The following is a 17,115-nucleotide window of genomic DNA, read 5'->3' as shown; positions in this document are numbered from 1 at the left end:
CCCCTATACTTATATATAAAGATAAGAATTAAAAAGAGCAAATAAATATTTTAAGTAATAGTAGAGGCTTTAAAAGAAGTGAGAGGACTAATACGAAAATTAAAAAACTAGAAAATTAATTTTATATACCCGTTTTATTTGCTAGCTATAAATTAATTTAGTAATACTATTATTATTATTATTATTATTATTATTATTATTATTATTATTATTATTATTATTATTATTATTATTATTATTATTATTATTATTATTATTACTAAGTACTTAATAGCTTTACTAATTCTTTTATTAATTTATAGATATATAAGCCTCTAAAAACTAGAAATAATATTAGTATACTTATATTATAATATATAAATAAGAAAATATAATAAGAAACTTATTAATTTATTTTATAAGTCTTTAATCCCGCTATATAAATATAGGCTTCTTTAAAATAATTATTTTATTACTATTAATAAAAAGCTTTTATTAAACTCAAAAGAAAATTAAATCTTTAAGCTTTATTTTATTACTTTATTTAATATCTGAATTATTAGAGGGTTTCCTATATTATTTATTAATAGTTATTTGAATTATAGCTTCTTTAGCTATAGTAAAAACTATAATTAAATTAAGAATTAAATTAATTTACTTATATTTCTAAAGGCTTATAGAGATAACTATTAGAAGTAGTTAAAAAGAGTACTTGATTGGATTTATAGTTATTAAGATATTAATATAATTATAGAAGAGCAATTAACTTAGAGAAATAGTTATATAATAACTAAAGTAAAAAAAACAATTATATAAAATGCGAATATATTTGCTCGCTTAATTACGTGTATTACATTTCTTCTAATAATAAAGATATTATAATTTGAGAACATAGAATTAATTCCTAGACTATATAGTATAGTTTTAATTAATACGATTTATATCAATTAGTATTGTAGTGATTTTTATTTTTTTGTCGCTTTTGGATCGGACCGACTGTAGCCTGCTAATGGCCTCAGTAAATGCAGGTTCGATATCAGACCACGTCAGATGGCAGCAACCGATGCATGGCGAGCACCTTCGAAGATTACGTCGACTTTTTCCGTACGATCAACATAAATCTTATAGGCACCGTTTGGACGGCAAAGTATTTCGTACCTCTCCTCGCCACCAAGAAGGACGGCCCGCAGGCATTCGTTGGCATAACATCCCCCGCGTCGCAATTTCTGCCCTAACACCCATGTCATTCAACCTCTCGAAGTACGCACTGAACACACTGTGCGAAAGTATTAGCGTATACTATCATGAGAAGGCTGGCGTATGCTGTTATGCTTTGGGTCCAGGCGACGTAACGACTCCAGGGAGTGAGAACCATCCTGGAGAAATTTGGAAACAAAGTAAGACTTTCTTTATATTTACTAAAATGGTTAAGATAAATACTAAATGTAAAAATCAAATAGCCTTAACAGATGATCCCGGAATTTGTGGTGGGTTTTGCGTCTGGCTAACGTCAGAACGTCGAGATTGGTTGTCCGGTCGGTATGTGATTGCCAGTTGGGATGTAGAAAAACTCGAGGCAAACAAAGACGATATTATAATAGAGGATAATCTGAAGTTTAGGATGGTTGTCTGACGGGTTAGGCCAGTAAATTGGGCTTAGTTGTCTTAAGGAAGGCAATGTTAGAATAGAGCCGGTTTCCATGGACGCCTAGCGTGTTCGTTATGCCCTAATAGGTCTCACACCTCCCAGTACTTCTGCAAATTTACCAGAATGTCTCGCAGCTTTGCCTTTTCACTTTGTTATTATGAAAGCCACAGTTTATTATATATACTATACTATAGGTATACAAAAGGAGAAGTGTAAAGGCCATGTGTTATATAGTTAAAACACCTTACCTACTAACCTTTTCTCTTTCGTCTTCTATTTTTCTCTTTAGTTAATGCAAAGCAGCGAAAATCGTATGCACATCCCTCCGTCAACCCACCAGAACCGAAATCACAATCCCAACAACCAAAGTCAAACCACAGACTCCAATTTCAACGCCTTTAGCACCAGACTTGTTTCCTGTCCCACTTCCAGTCCCAGTACTGCCATTTCCACCCGTTCCATTCGCACCAGAACTAAGATCAGTGAAGTTTAAATAAACTCTATCAATCATATCCCAAAACTCGCAGAACGAGTAATCGACCGTACCAACAGTCGTCCCATTCACAATAGTAACCCCCATGCTCGAACTCTTATCCCACTGCGGCCACTGCAACCCCCCTGACACGCTTGGATTCCCCGTCTCAGCCATAGCAGTCCACGCTGCTACCAAGCTCTCGCTCAGCACGCTCTCCTGGGCGGTGAAATTGCAAGTCCCGTTCGGCGAACTCAAAGGCTGGCCAATACCGTTGCCAAAGACGAACGGGATCTCAGAAGTATGCGTCGCACCTACGAAAGGGATAGCTGGCGCGGGAAGGGATGGCCACCATTGGCAAGAAGGGATATGAGAGTTGAGGTATGTGTAGACTGAGATGTTGTTCGCTTGCGCTTTGAGCATTGCTTGGTATGCGGGGCAGGTGAACTGCGCTTGTGTGATGATTGTGCTGATTGCTGTGAATGCCGGGAAGCCGGATTTGTTGAATGCGGGGAGTGTTAGGGGGTATTGTTGGGCGACTAGAGAGGCTGCAGTGCCGAAATTTTCGTTCAGGAAGATGGTGTAGTTTTCTGGGGAGATGATGGGGGACATGTAAGTGCCCAGAGCGAAGAGACCGCCCTCGTCGGCGTTAGAGCCAAAGATCATGGGGACTTTTGGGCCAACGCCCCAGGGTTGGGCGGGAATTGTGACGCTGTCGACGTACGGTTGGAAGTCTAAGGGGTTGAGATTGCTGTAGATGATTACGAGGCCTCCTTCTGGTGCAGTGTCTTGTAACGTCGTTGTTGAGACCGATCTGAGGCAGGCCGCAACCTGGGAGGTTGTCAGTCTTAGCAGCATTCGCAGGAAGGGGGAACATGCAATTACTTACATCTGCATTGCTGCAATTGAGTTTGGTTGCATATGTTGTTCCGAGGGTGTTAGCAACGACCGGAGTAGCAAGTTGTGGCCCAGCTCCTGATTCCCAAATAGCTGCGTTGAAGAGGGAAGTTGCTTTCGGCAGCGTGCTAAGGATGAAGACATTTGTAGCTCCCGCTGATTCTCCGAATAAGAGAACCTTTTTCTATTGGGGTATAGTCAGTATCAACTTTAAAGTCAAGGGCCGCGAGAAACTTACTGGGTCTCCTCCGAATGCAGAAATATGTGATTGGACCCATTCCAATCCGAGAATGAGATCTTGAGTGCCAAAGTTCCCGCCTATTCCAGCAGCATCCAGAGTGAGATACCCTAACGGCCCAAGTCGGTAGTTGATGGAGACTAGCAGAGTGTCGTGTGCTGCGAGGTTGCAGCCATCATATAAGGGATTCTGGATTCCGCCACCTTGTTGACCACCACCGTATACCCATACCTTGACAGGAAGGTTTGAAGAACTAGTTGCACTTGCAGGAGCCCAAACATTGACGTAAAGACTTGCATTATTCGTGAGCTTTGTTCAAGACATGGGAGAGAAGAGTAAGTACCAGTCTTCAGACTCTGTTCCGGGGTCGGAAAAGTCTTTTCCAAACTGAATGCATATGGGACCTCTCGTAGTAGCATTGTAGCCATTTTCTGGGAAGGTTTGGTTGTATGCCTGTGGTGATGTCCATCGGAGGTTTCCAACGGGTGGAACGGCAAACGGAACTGAGAGGAACGCACTTGCCCCGTTGGAACACGTTGCGCCTTGAAGTGTTCCCGCTGGAATAGTGACGGTAGGTGATGCACTGACGAGTGCCAAAGCAGAAGTAGCAATTGAAAGAGAACACAAAAACGAATGCATCTTCGAGGTGGTTTTTCGAACTTTTTAAGAGACTGGAGAGATGAGTTGAAAGGCTAAAAATGGGATACTCAGAGACTGCACAGTACCTATAGAAGCCCAAAAACTGGATTAGTTTCCAACTCTCGAGGCTCGAGCTGATATTTAAAGATCCATGATCCGTATGGGCGGCAGAGCATTCTCTGCGAACCTGTGGGAACCGGATCCTTGCCTCCCTCGCTTCAAGTGGCCAGACGAATTGGATGCACTTTTACGCCCTTTACAGAGATGAGTGGCTGAGTTGGAAACAAGGAGAAGTGTGGTATTAGGTGATTCCAAATGTCAGGGAACTGGGTGCTAACTGCTTTGGGAAAGCTCGATGTAGGAGACCTTACAAGGGTGAAATAACCAATAAGAGGGCCCCATTTATGGGGAAGATTACCGCAGAAGCAGGGGAAGGGTTGGAAGGTGTACCTAAGCATTGGAATTCATCCTTCTACTCCAAGAGTGCTCTCGGGTGAGGAAGAAGGTTTGGAAGAGGCGCAGCCCCGCGTGCCTCTAAACGCTGACACTTTGCTTCAACAATTGAATTAAAAATTAAAAATTGATGAATACATCTATCTCTGAACAGACTACTGTAGATGTAAGCTTAGTAAAGGAGTGTATTAATTCGTCGAGTTCCTGAGAGCTTGCCTTTAAGAGAAACGAGTTCTTCCTTCTAACAGCCAATCAAATATCTTGTTTTGCTTCCCTGTATCCCTGGTGTGGCCGTTACGTAGGGCTGTGAGCAGCGATCTGAGACAAAGTTAGATCTGCTTTGCCCTTAATTAACCTCGTTTCGGAGGACGACAGAATCAACGCAACGCCTGAAACTCGCGGACCTTACCGCGTGCTCCCCCAGACTCCCTACCAGCTGGAAAATGTGATATCCTAAAGTCCCATACAAATGTCTGATTGAAACAGCTTTTGCGACCGACGTCAGTTGCAAGGATAAATCGGAGGCTGCCGAGTCTGTTTACTGTCTCCACCTTGGTGACACAGGACGGAAAACTTCCAATGGGATCAAGCATAATTTTGTATTGGTCCTTCGCGAGTTGAAAACGAATTACCTTTGATCGAGTCGGATTTGCTGAGATTGAGACTGCGAACCAATAGTTTGAGGACTCATTAGTTGAGACGATTACTTGGATTTGAATGAAGCCATTTTCGAAGACCGAAAATATTATATAACTGAGTGCTGAGGTTAAATTTTCAAATATGGAAATAATAGGTTTTTAAAGAAATTGAATTAGGGTAAGAGTATAGAGAGCGAGGGGTTCTAAAAGGCATGGGCTGGAGTCAATAACATCCTTAATTCCTATACCTTGAACTAGCTACCTTATACTCTTTTATCCAATTGAAGTTGAGATAGCAAAGTTCTCCTCTGCACGAGCCAGGGCTCTCTTTCCTCAAGATGTTAAGGGTGGGGGAAGGGGGTTGAAATTATAGCGGGCAATTGGAACAATAAGCGAGCCGCTGAAAGGGGGGCATATCAACCTTTTTCTTTTTTTTCCCCCGCAAGCGACTGAGACTGGCATGAGCCTACAGTGACTACAACAAGGCTGCGCCTCCCACCTGAGATAAGTCGATTCTCTTTCCAACTCAATAGATTCTCCAAACTTCAGATAACTCCATCTCCACGTCGTATTTACACAGCTAGCCAGGCTAGACAGAATCCACGAAGGAAAGTGGTTGGTTAAGATAGCAGTTGCAGACACTACGCTATACCGGCCCCTCAATAGTGGGAGAATGCCCATCCTAACCATTAAAATACAAGCTGGCGACGATTTGCCTATATCGTGTTCCTTCCAATCTCTGGAACTCGGTGAGATCAGAAACCCACCCTTCACTGCCTTGTTGTCGCGCGCGGGCCACGCAACCCAACCGCGTCGATCTTAGTTAACGGCTAATTGATTTCGGTTCGAGAGACTATAGTTACACTTGTTGTCGATACGCGAGAGGATAAACAATGGGACCCGGGAATATTGCGGCTCGCAGCTGCTTTGGATGCACTAGCTTGGCCAGACTATCCCGATCACTGGGGTCAGTGTCGCTTTCGAGTAGTTACGAGCCTACTGGCATAAGTCTGTGTTTTTCGCGTATTTCGCTAACGAGCCCGCGCCCGTAAGTCTGTCCATTTCAGGCCTGAAGCCCCGCAAAGGAACTTTAAACCTTCTTAATTCCAGGGATTTTGTTTCTAAATTCAAAGCATAAAGACATCAAGCATATTTTTCGCAGAAAATTACGTTTTATAAGGTTTTGTTAAGTTGTTCTTGCGTACTACTTAATATTAAAAAGCGCTGAGCTTTCTCTGCGCGTGAGAGCCCTCACAAAGGTTATACTCTGGGGGAGTAGGACTTGCTTGGAGCAGCTAAAGACTATGGAACACAACCACCCCCTACTCCCCCCTACTTAATATTAATACTGCAACTTTTGAAGAAGGGGCCAAAATTAAGCGATAAAACGAGCCTAAAAAGGACAGACTAACGGGAGCAGACTCATGGCAAAAGGGCCCAGAAGAGAATTTCAACAATTTTAACTTATATCGTAATTTTTTTTAAATGAGTTCTTAAAACTCAATCTATCTTCTTTTCCTCAATGCCATCGAGTTTTGAGGAAATCCGTTTTACAGTTATTTAATTATCGTGAAGTGAAGTCGATGACTTCGCTGTGCGGAGGCCTGAAAACATCGTTAAAACACAGACTTACACCAGCAGGCTAACATGGACATCGAGTCCGCGTCAATTGTATTCACTTGGCACGCTTATTTGCATGTGGCCAGAGCAAGAGTGGGAGAACTTGAGGGACAAAGTCTTTCGAGCTTTGGGCTTAGCGTCAGCATGGAATGACGAAGCAGGCCCTATTTTGGCGGATTGTACCGGAACGATAACGCAGCTCTATATAGATATTTTAGAGCAAGCTATGCCTTATTATGCTCAAACGACATCCGCTCGGGAAGGTTTCATGATATGCTCGGGGAGATCTAGGCATCAAGTCTGAGAGCTTGACAGACCAGGTATACTGGCAGTACGAACTTGCCTATAGAGAGTCCCGTGACCAAGGGTTCTAAAATTATAGAGCACTATAGGTATTTTTTGCTAAGGAGAGGTGGGGGAGGCATTCCATTTAGATGGTGCTGACAAGTGCAAAGACTCAATGTCCAGATTAATCAGTACGGCTTCAAATCCGTTGTTCTTCTGTCACATGCACGTCTCCTTGTTTGATTTACAATCCTTTAGGCAGACAATTACGCGTGTGCTTTTATTCTTATTTTGTACGTTTTAGTGCTCTCCATAGTCACTACTTATCCCCTCTTCGTTTCGCCATCAATCAATTGCATTAATTTAGCTTATTCTGATTGAAAATTGTGTCCTTCTCTCTGATGAAATCATTCTGAGCTCTGGGAGTAAGAGTGCAACTTGCAATTCGACTGAAATCAACAAATTTCCCTGGTATAAGAAGACGGGAGAGACAACTCTCGTGCAGTTGAGCCCCTCGGAGAAGCGCTGACTTCGATCCCTGTCACCTCGCTTGTCACCCCAGATTTCGGCACATCGTCGCGCAAAAAGAAACTTCACCTCCGCACACGACTCACACTCCGCCTCACACTCATCCACCAGATCAATCCTCTCTCCAACGGGGCGTACCTGAAAGCGGTAACCAGCCGCACATACGGAGTAAATTTAGCTCGCTCCGAGGCTTCGGAGGTTGCGATGACCTGCAGGCGCGGCATCTCCTCTCGCGTAGTGCCTCAAACACGCAAATCGGACGACACCTCACATCCAACCTCCCATGCACCTCTCAGATCCAGCAAGGTATGACGGTACCGGAATCAAAGCACCAGCGGTCCAGGAACAGATCTTCCTAGTTTCTAGAACTCGCGAAGAATAGTTGTTGCTTCATCACGGTGATCGAGGAATGGCGCCATACCAAACCAGCGTTTCCATTACGTTTAGCTCGGCTCCCCGCTTCTCGTCCTTCCACAGCATCAGAAAACGTGCCACAAAAAAAAAATTTGTCCCAGCCTTACGGTCTGCATAAATTCCTCTTTCTCATTATGTACAAGAAAACAGCCTAGGAAATAAATTCTGTCATGGAATGGTCTCGTTGGCCCAGGTTCAATTGCGAGGGTGGTTGCTTGGGAAGGCCAGGCGAGAGAAGGTCGCTTGATGGCGCCGAAAGTGACGGACGCCATGTGATGGATGATGGGATTTTCATTGCATTACATACTGGAATACCTAGCTCAGGCTGGCGGGCTCTTGGCTCGCGCGTTGCAAGAGGGCAAGTGAGGGGAATATTTCCCCTCCGTGGCTTTTCGGTCCTTCTTGAGTTTATACACTTTGCATTCGCGTCCTTCATACTTTCTGCTGCGCGCCGCAATTTCCTGGTCGTGTCACGATTCACGGGGAGGACGAGGGCGAGTACAAGTACGCACGTTTCCCAACTTCCGCAGGAGCGACGGGATTTCTTCACCTTTGGAATCGCGATTGGGATTGAGTGAATTTGAGGCTAAGGTTGCGTCGACTCATCTCGCGACCCCTCTTCTTGCTTCAACCTTCAACCCTCCACCTTCCACCGCCCCTCTTCCTTTGTTACCACAACACAACTCAACTCAACTCGTAACCTCCTTCTCACGACCGATTCTCCGCCCACAGCAAGCAAGCAAGAAAGCAAAAATGGCATCCCTCATCACCACCACCGACGAAAAGGGCCGTCGCTCCTCCTCTTCATCCCGCAAGGGCCCATTGAGCCATGGCCGCGGTGGCGCTGGTACGTCCCCTCCTCCTCTCCTCTCCTCTTCTACTTCATCCATGGGGGCACGCCCCCAAACCCCCATCCTCGCTGCGCTCGCACTCGGGTTTGCAAGCCACAAGCACAAACACAAGCTAACGACGAGACGGACTCGCAGGCAACATCGGCAGCACGCCCTCGGACGCCGAGCCCGTGACGCTCGACACGCCGACGCTGAAGGGCGACGTGTACACGACGGGCCGCGGCGGCAGCGGCAACATGGCCAAGAACTCGGACCCGGAGGCGGCGCGGCGCGCGCAGGACGTCGGCGGGCACCCGCGGCGCGAGTCCACGCACAGCACGCACGTGGGGCGCGGCGGCGCGGCGAACGTGTTCCGGCCCAGCCAGGCGGAGGTCGAGGCCGCGAGGCGCGAGAACAGGGTCTTTGAGGAGGCGGTGGCGGACGAGAAGGCGGAGGGCTGGGCGGTGAAGGGGTTGGCGGATCGGGGGAAGGAGTTCTTGAGTGCGTTGGTTGGGGGGAAGAGGAATTGATGGATGGATGGATGGATGGATGGATGGATGGATGGATGGATGGATGGATGGATGGATGGGTGATGGAGGGTGGGAGGTGGGGAGTGGGGGATGGACCTTGGGGAGGGAATGATATCCGGCGTTGCGTTTGGGAGGGGCGGTCTGATTTTGCGTGGGTTTTCACGGTCGGTTCTCATGATACATGGATGCGTGGCGTTGACGGGAGAAAATCAATCAATCAATCAGAGATCTGATCATGGGGAGCTTGCTTACTTGCTCGCTCGACGCAAGCTTTTCCAAAAGAATAATGAATAAAACGCGTTGATATTGCAGCCATCTCCCAAGGTAGATTATGGATGTGAGTTTGAATAATCAACAAGGAGAGGTCGGGCGAGGAAAGCGGTTCGCAACTACGTACCCATCTGTTAACTGGGTTGCAGCAAGCATGCTCGGCCTTTTCCGTCATGTTTAAGTACCTTGCACCAGTCTCGACCTTCATGCTTTTTAGACAGCTGGTGCGATACCGTTCTTCCTTCGGTCTATCCATCTCCTTGGAATTGGCGTTCTAAGTTTAGGTATCGATTACCTCGCGCGGAGAATGCGGGAGCTTCAATGGACACTGTTGATTGTAAGCTGTTTCTCTTGCACCGGAGGCTGGTTTTCCCGTAAAATGGATGCTGGTTTTTGATAGCTAGGCACGCCTGAGAGGAGCATTTGGGATCTGGAGACTGCAAAGTAGCCTCCGAATGACTAAAAATAACAGACGAGCAGCCTACCTAGCTAACAGAGAAATCGGGAAAGGTTTCGAGATCTCGGCAGCAGGATAAATAGGTCGGTAAGGTACAAGCATTCTTGGGAATTGTTTGGAATATTTCGAGATTGTAGCGACGGCTTTGATCAACCCATGATATGTCGAAAGAAGCAGACGAGCAGTCTGCCCACCACCTGATGCAGCCGGGTGCAATCGTGGATTCAAGCTTTCAAATCCCGGTGACAGGATGAATAGAGTCGGAAAGGTGGTGATGTGTCAACTTAAGATTGCCCGTGAGGCCGCTGTTGGAAAATTTGGGAGAAGATAGGACAATGATGTGAAAGAGATCTCCCTTGACAATTTGTTTCTAGCCGAAAGACTAGAAACGAAGGATGCTGATCGGTAGACTTTATAAGAAAGGGCTAAAAAATCGTCGTCTTACTGAAAGCGTCAAGATGTGCCATGAAGCAGAAAGCAGGCGTTTTGCTGAGTGGCCAGCAGCTGTGTAACCGCTGGATCACAAACTCCAGGCAACATTCATCGTCGTACCACAAGGCTGCAGGGAACAGTTTTCGATTACTAGCCAGTCACTTGCCATCAGCATAATATTCGTGGCAATGTTGGTGGTGGCCCTGCATCTCAACAATTCACGCTGAGACCTCGAGCTCAGGAAACATGAGCTGCGTTCGGATGATTCTTCCGACCCAGAGTAAAGAATTACCGGGCGGGTAAGGCAGATCTTGATCCGTTAGGCATCAATGACGACATGCAGGGAGGAAGCGAGCGGCTGAAGATGGTGGTGTTGGTGTTTTGGGGCTGAAGGATGGATTGAATTTGTTCGACATCCATTCTTGCAAGGCGGACTCTCTTTTCTTAGCGCACATTCTGGAAAAAGTGATAGTTGAAAATACGAAAGGGGAAGGGGAATTTGGAGAGTGTGCAAATTTTCGCCCCCTGATCCAATCTGATCCAATCAGAAGGATGGAGAGGGCATATGGCCTCGTGTTCATGTCGCGATGCCGACCCAACACCTTGCAGTTGGGCTCCCCTCGGACCCTCCCGGGGCACGAGGCCCCAGATCCCGGAGGGCGGGCGCATTGGGGATTGGAGGGGATGGGAATGCAGATGCAGATGCAAGACAGCTGTGTTGTGCAGGTGGGCGAAACCGTCCCACCGCCGCCGCTGATTGGGAATAAGAGATCATCAGATGGGCTTATCGAGGTGAAGTGCTTGGATGGGTAATTTCGGGCAGGTTTTCCGTCATGCCGGTTGGTAAGAGGGAGGAGAGGAGTGCGAGGGGGAGGTTGGCAGACCGCCGTTTGAAGGAAATGCGATTGGTAGGGAGGAAAGGAGCGAGGTTCAGGGGACGAGTGACGTTGGGATTCTGGGAAGTGAACAAGAAGACACAAGACACAGGACGAGGGGAGGGGAAGGGAAGCGAGGGAAGCGAGGGAGGCGAGGGTTGCCAGAGGGCAGAGAGTCCAAGGGAGCCGGGACGGAGGCTTGGCCTGCCGCTTCGGTACAGCCGCCAAACCCAAAGAGGCCATCATTGCGGGAGGAGCGTCAAGGACACACTTCACCAGAGTTGTACTCGGATTTGCAAGTGAGGGTAGCTAGCTATCAACGATGATTAACGATCCAGCTGAAGGATCATAGGCTCATAGCATTCTTATACTCCGTAAATAAGTCGCCTTGCTCGATAACATGTCGAATAAAGGCGGCTGGCTTTGTATAAGTGGGCTACAAAAATAGACCGCCTGGCAAGGGCACGGCCAGGGCACGGCCAGGGCACGTCACACAGGGCGTCCACGCCACAAGCGACCCCACACAGACTTCTGTGCGCACGAACATCTGGAGTCTTGGGCCGTGAGATCCCTCTGATCCCTCTTGACTCGACCCTTTCACACTCGCGATGTGATACCGAGATTGCACCTCTGCTCTCCAGTAGCAGCCAGCTGCTCCCGGTGGCTGGAAGCCCAGTGAACGGATTCCGCCCCTCTCCACTTGGCTCTTCCATCGAGCTGCATCGCCGGCAAACGTCCAACCCTGCAGGACCAGACGGGCGGATTCGCACGGCAGACCAGCATGGGGGAAGTGCGCGTGAGGCGCAGAAAAGCCCTCCCACTTCCCCAATCACGGCCCACCCATGACGAGGACGGGCCCCTTTCGCTCAGGTGCCGCAAAAGCGAGAGCTTCTGCAACAGGGAGTTCCATCCATGCCTGGACCGGCCGAAGAGTACGGAGTGAGGGAGTGAGCAGTGAGCAGTGAGCACTGGGTGAGCACTGGGTGAGCATTGATGAGCATGAGTACCTTTCGTACAACGTCAACACACGCACAAACGGCCGTGCAGCGACAGGTGCATGTGAGGGGCTTCCAGACCGGCGTGCGGGTAAACACACCCAGTCCAGCGCACGGGAACAGACTCCCAACTGACAAGTCAGCGGAAGAGCCGTGTGCAGAACATTCAGACCAACCGCCGCCCACAGCGTGCATGAGCTGGGGCGAAAGAGGCCGAGAATATGCTCCGAGGGCTGCACTTGCAGGTGTATGCCTGCACACTGAGAGTCGAGGCTTTGGGAAATTGGGAGGTTTAAAAGCTGCACCGCTTGTCGATATAAGTCTTGATATACTGGTAGCTTCGCAACTTCGGCAAGACGCTCTTTCGCAGCTCTGCGCCGTCTGCCACCCGCGCGCACCGCCTCCTTCAGACTCCCGCCCCGGGAGATCGTCATCCTGGGCCTGGCCCGGCCTGCCCTACCCTGCCTTGCCTTGTCTTGCCTTGTCCTGCCTTGCCTCCGCTTCGCACGCCGCCCGCCCTCCGCGCCAGGCGTCTCCCGAACTACTGTACTAGTTCTCCGTCCAGGACTGTACTAAAGTCTTGACGCACCGACGCCCGACGCACTGACGCCAATTGCAGCGCTGTCCGCACGCCCCAAACCCACTCCGTGCCCTCCTCTTGAGCCACTGCCATTCCACCCCCTCCCATCCCATCCCATCCCATCCCATCCCATCCTTCGCGGCGTCGGCCTGCCAAACCTTCTTAGCATTCATAATCGCAGCCGCACCCGGAACTCTCCAAGACTGACGTCGTACAGCGAGACACAGTTGCCCTCTCGCTGTTGCAGACGCAGCGTCGTTGACATTGAGAACGTTACGTCGGGGGCATCTATCTAAGACAGTCGCTACAGTACTGAGGAACCAAGCTTCCGTCACCAGGCAGGGCCACACAGCCAGAGCCAGAGCTGCACCACCACAAGCACGAGTCGACTACCTCCCTCGCAGCTTCCCCTCGAAGCTCGAGCTCCCCCAAACTCTATTCCCGAGCTGCGCTTCTTGCAGCGCAACTCGCCAGGATGAATACCGCATACGCACAGCAAGGCTCACCGCCGCATGACATGGGGGTCCATCGAGATATCGGCGGCGAGGGCTATCGCCCTGGTGTCCCTGGCGCGCCTCAATATCCAGTTCTCCACACGATGCCCGTGCCACAGCAGTCGCAGATCCCTCAATCGTACGGCAATCCATACAATCCACTGGCTACGACCAGAGCTCCTATACCAGAGGGCATGCAGATTCAGGAGGCTGGACTGCCCTCAATACCACAGCCGGCGATGCAAGACCCGTTGCCTCGTTCTTGTGTGGAGAAGGGATGGAGATACGAGTATGTGGCTTGGGGAGATGGGAGAATAGCTGCTAATGACTCCCAGACTCCATGTTGTGCAGCAACCTCGCCGTGCGAGGATGTGCGGTTTTGGAGATAAGGTGCGGAGACATGCAGAGCCGCAACTTCTCAAGCTGACCTAAACAGGATCGCCGTCCCATAACTCCCCCGCCTTGTGTTCGCCTCATTATTACAGATGTCTCCACAGGAAAGGAAGTGGATTGCAAGTGAGTTGTACAATCTCCCCAGCAAACATCAGCTAATAGCAACAGTGACGTCGACCACGGCATGTTCGTCCTCAACGTCGACCTCTGGTCCTCCGACGGCCAAAGGGAAGTCAACCTCGTCCGCCACTCCGCAACCTCCCCCTCCATCTCCTGCACGACTCCCGTCTCCTACGCACAAATAGATCCCACCACCAGCATGGCCTACTCCTCTATATTACCCACCTCAAACCCCATCAAGTTCGAAGGCGGCCACCAGCAAGCACCATACAACCCCTACCCAGGCCAACCCTCCGTAACGCCCTACGCAGGAAACCAACCGCAACAATACGGAGGCCAACCCCAATACCAAGGCTACGCACCGCCAACGAACGGCGCCCAACAATACCCGCCTCAAAACGGCTACTCTCAAACCCAACCACAACCAGCATACTACACCACGGGCTCTGGAATCCACGCCATCGGCCAACAAGGCATCGACTTCCCGCCTCCTCAACAGCAACTGCCATCTCATAGTCAGTATGGAGCCCGCCAATTCCCTGGCTCTGAGATTCCGATTCATAGAGTACCTGTTAGCAGCACGGCGCCCCAAGGAATGTTCACCCGGAATCTGATTGGTAGTCTTGCGGCCAGCGCGTTTAGACTTACGGATCCGGATGATAGGATCGGTATCTGGTTTGTGCTACAGGATTTGTCTGTTCGCACTGAGGGAAACTTCCGGTAAGCTGGCTTCCCCAACCACTCTCTCCCCCTCCGACACCTTCTGACAGCAAAAAACATAGACTCCGCTTCTCGTTCGTCAACGTCGGCGTGTCCGCCTCGCCAACAACCTCCAACGGGACATCAGGAGCGATGACGGCCGTCAACACGGGCAAAGCCCCCGTCCTCGCAGCCTGCTTTTCCGAAGTGTTCACCGTCTACTCCGCGAAACGCTTCCCAGGTGTGGTCGAGAGTACACCTCTGAGCAAGTGTTTCGCGACGCAGGGCATCAAGATCCCGATCCGGAAGGATGGACCCGGAAAGGGGGATAAGGAGAAGGACGACGACGATTTCTAATCCGAGTCATCCATCCCTTTCTTATTCCTCGTGCCTGGCGTCTGTGGCCCGACTTTTGCGCTCGACTAAAGCCGTGCGGAAAGAGATTGGGTGGGAAGACTCGCAGCATTTTCTCCGGCATCGCCCTCGTTTGGAGGATGTCGAGCATTTGAAATGGCATGGACGCAGAAGAATTCTGGTGCTCGGGTGGAGTTCCGCTTTTGTTTATTGTGTTATCACTACACTGCACTTTGCACGGACGGGGGGGCGGGAGGCAGCTTTGTTCTATTGCTATTCAAAAGACGGCTTTCCTTTTTCTCTGGCGGGAGTGATGGATTGTCGAATGGGGTGGGTGTAGGTAGTTAAATGCGCCGTTGGGCTCACAGAACCCTGGGATTACCGGGGATGGGGTTGGGTTCGATGGGAAGGGATCATCGGGATGCTGGCTAGACGGTAGATTGTATATATCTGCCTAATAAGTGATCTTGACCCTGGGTTTGTCTTCAAACAGATGGTGTGATGAGATCCTGAACGCCGACTCCGACTCCGTGCTCTATGCGTACATGGGTACAGCTGATGTCACATTCCTCCACCACAGGTACTCTTACTCTTACACTTCCTTCCCTTCACTTCCCTTCTCGGCCTTTCCCTTCCAGGCCCTTCTCCCATTCATTCATTCATTCATTCATTCATTTCCTATCTCATCATTCTAACAAACCAAGCAAGAATTCAAACAAGGAAAGAGATCAATCAATCCTCATCCGAATTCCCGCCCGAGTAATCACCAAGCAACACCTCTTCCTGTCCCAGCAAGCCCTCGCCCCGATTCGCCCCCATCCCCAGGCCCCTCACCCACTCCGTCTCGACCCGGAGGAAGATCCACATCCAGCGCCGGCCCACCTCCAGCGCCTCCATGACGAAGATGCCGCTCTCGAAGTCGGCGAAGTGGTCGAGGTGCGGGCTCAGCTTCAGGCTCCACGTGAAGCGCAGCAGGAGGTCGAGCGCGATGGCGGAGTAGTAGATCGCGGGGCGCGGGAAGACGAGGCGTTCGCGGAGCCCGAACGGGGTGGCGGGGGGGTGGGCATGGGGATGCAGGGTGGGAGATGTGCCGGTGAGGGTCTGGTGGACGGAGGTGAAGAGGCGGAGATCCCAGTCCTTGGCCACGTCCCAGTAGAAGCTGTACATGCTGTTTATGAACACGGCGGCCAGCCAGAGCCGATAGAGCGTTGTTTCCGTGACGCCGATGTCCTCGTGGTCGAGAGAGAGGTTTCGCTGGAGTGCGGAGAGGATGATGACCGGGAAGGCGGACGCGTATTTCAGCGCGTTGGCGAGGTGCTGGCCGCCCCATCCGGTTTGTGCGCTCATGCCGCCGTTCTTGATATTATGGTTTCGGACGCGCACGTATTCGATGAGGCATTGACGGAGCCGGATGAGCGAGGGGATCGCGATGATTATTGGGACGAGGTATTGGCCTCCGCACCCTCGGTCTGGACGCGCGGTTGCGGAGCCGTCGGACCCCGAGAAGAACATGCATAGGGAGACGAACAGGTCGGCGATTATCTTTGCGTAGGAGGTTAACACGTCTGCGAGTAGTATGTCCCCGAATTTCCCCGCGTTTGAGGGCGCGAGACTGCCGATTGAGATTCGTCGGAGGGTGGTGAGGAAGCGTGTCCGGCCAGAGGAAGAGAAGCGGCGGAGAGGGAGGAGGAAGAGGGAGAGGAGGAGCACGAGGTAGGCAATTGGGAGGTAGTCGTAGTGGATCACTAGGGCAGGATCACGGCGGGATAGGAGCCAGAAGAGGAGGAGGGAGAGGGTTAGTGGGATCGTGAGGAGGGTCGCGAGTCGGTAGGTTGAGAGATGGTGTGGGAGGTCGGTTCGTGGGGAGGCTCGGGAGGGGTAGTGGAGGAGGGAGGGGACGTCCTGGACACATGTTGTTAGCTGGTGGTTTGCGATTGGGAGGGGGGAGAAAAGGGGAACAAACGATTTTGACGAGAGAGAGGTAATGCAGGTTTGCGCCCCATGCCCAAACCCCTGATTTGATCTGTCAGTACAATTATGCCATAGAAAGAGAAATGGACGGGGGCAGGGGAGAGACATACCAAGAACAATGACCAAGGCAGCTCTGTATGGTAACGGGAGCGTCAAACTGAAGGAGTCCAGTTCGGGCTCCACGCTCGGGTCACCGTCCATTGCTATCGTAAAAAGGAACGCCGCATCGAATGAGATCGCACGCGAAAATGAGCAAAGAATGAATGACTGGAGTGAGAGTGCGCGGGTTGGAGATGTATAAAAG

The 17,115-nt window shown here is 50.2% G+C and overlaps 7 protein-coding genes across 7 annotated transcripts; 5 read left to right on the top strand and 2 right to left on the bottom strand.

The window, feature by feature from the left end:
- Positions 1-1,065: 1,065 nt before the first annotated feature.
- Positions 1,066-1,756, top strand: K444DRAFT_610319 (uncharacterized protein). The gene is made up of 2 exons (XM_024879724.1): positions 1,066-1,376; positions 1,440-1,756. The coding sequence occupies exons 1-2, from the start codon at positions 1,220-1,222 to the stop codon at positions 1,610-1,612; spliced, it is 330 nt and encodes a 109-aa protein (XP_024739114.1). The 5' UTR covers positions 1,066-1,219; the 3' UTR covers positions 1,613-1,756.
- A 148-nt stretch (positions 1,757-1,904) lies between these two features.
- K444DRAFT_716567 (alpha/beta-hydrolase) lies at positions 1,905-3,951 on the bottom strand. Its single transcript, XM_024888390.1, has 4 exons — positions 3,578-3,951; positions 3,235-3,526; positions 2,989-3,180; positions 1,905-2,930 (listed from the first exon to the last, which is right to left on the bottom strand). Exons 1-4 carry the CDS (start codon positions 3,871-3,873, stop codon positions 1,956-1,958), a joined length of 1,755 nt encoding a protein of 584 aa, XP_024739113.1. The 5' UTR covers positions 3,874-3,951; the 3' UTR covers positions 1,905-1,955.
- Positions 3,952-7,801: 3,850 nt separating this feature from the next.
- On the top strand, positions 7,802-8,581 carry K444DRAFT_337089 (uncharacterized protein). The gene has a single exon (XM_024871993.1). The coding sequence runs from the start codon at positions 7,982-7,984 to the stop codon at positions 8,387-8,389; it is 408 nt and encodes a 135-aa protein (XP_024739112.1). The 5' UTR covers positions 7,802-7,981; the 3' UTR covers positions 8,390-8,581.
- On the top strand, positions 8,565-9,171 carry K444DRAFT_525144 (uncharacterized protein; the record flags this gene model as incomplete). The annotated part of the gene is made up of 2 exons (XM_024874418.1): positions 8,565-8,658; positions 8,798-9,171. 2 exons carry the CDS (start codon positions 8,565-8,567, stop codon positions 9,169-9,171), a joined length of 468 nt encoding a protein of 155 aa, XP_024739111.1.
- A 3,075-nt stretch (positions 9,172-12,246) lies between these two features.
- Positions 12,247-13,004, top strand: K444DRAFT_337069 (uncharacterized protein). The gene is made up of 2 exons (XM_024871992.1): positions 12,247-12,291; positions 12,350-13,004. Exon 2 carries the CDS (start codon positions 12,394-12,396, stop codon positions 12,751-12,753), a length of 360 nt encoding a protein of 119 aa, XP_024739110.1. The 5' UTR covers positions 12,247-12,291; positions 12,350-12,393; the 3' UTR covers positions 12,754-13,004.
- Positions 13,005-13,598: 594 nt separating this feature from the next.
- K444DRAFT_524846 (uncharacterized protein) lies at positions 13,599-14,843 on the top strand (the record flags this gene model as incomplete). The annotated part of the gene is made up of 4 exons (XM_024874387.1): positions 13,599-13,664; positions 13,711-13,790; positions 13,836-14,507; positions 14,570-14,843. 4 exons carry the CDS (start codon positions 13,599-13,601, stop codon positions 14,841-14,843), a joined length of 1,092 nt encoding a protein of 363 aa, XP_024739109.1.
- A 729-nt stretch (positions 14,844-15,572) lies between these two features.
- K444DRAFT_585256 (EXS-domain-containing protein) lies at positions 15,573-17,115 on the bottom strand (the record flags this gene model as incomplete). Its single annotated transcript, XM_024877905.1, has 3 exons — positions 16,922-17,115; positions 16,804-16,853; positions 15,573-16,742 (listed from the first exon to the last, which is right to left on the bottom strand). The coding sequence occupies exons 1-3, from the start codon at positions 17,010-17,012 to the stop codon at positions 15,573-15,575; spliced, it is 1,311 nt and encodes a 436-aa protein (XP_024739108.1). The 5' UTR covers positions 17,013-17,115.

Source organism: Hyaloscypha bicolor (assembly GCF_002865645.1).
Source record: "Hyaloscypha bicolor E unplaced genomic scaffold K444scaffold_53, whole genome shotgun sequence".
In the NCBI taxonomy this organism is placed as follows: Eukaryota; Fungi; Ascomycota; class Leotiomycetes; order Helotiales; family Hyaloscyphaceae; genus Hyaloscypha; species Hyaloscypha bicolor.
Note: the sequence above shows the minus strand (reverse complement) of the source record. Positions and strands in the feature narration are given on the sequence as shown.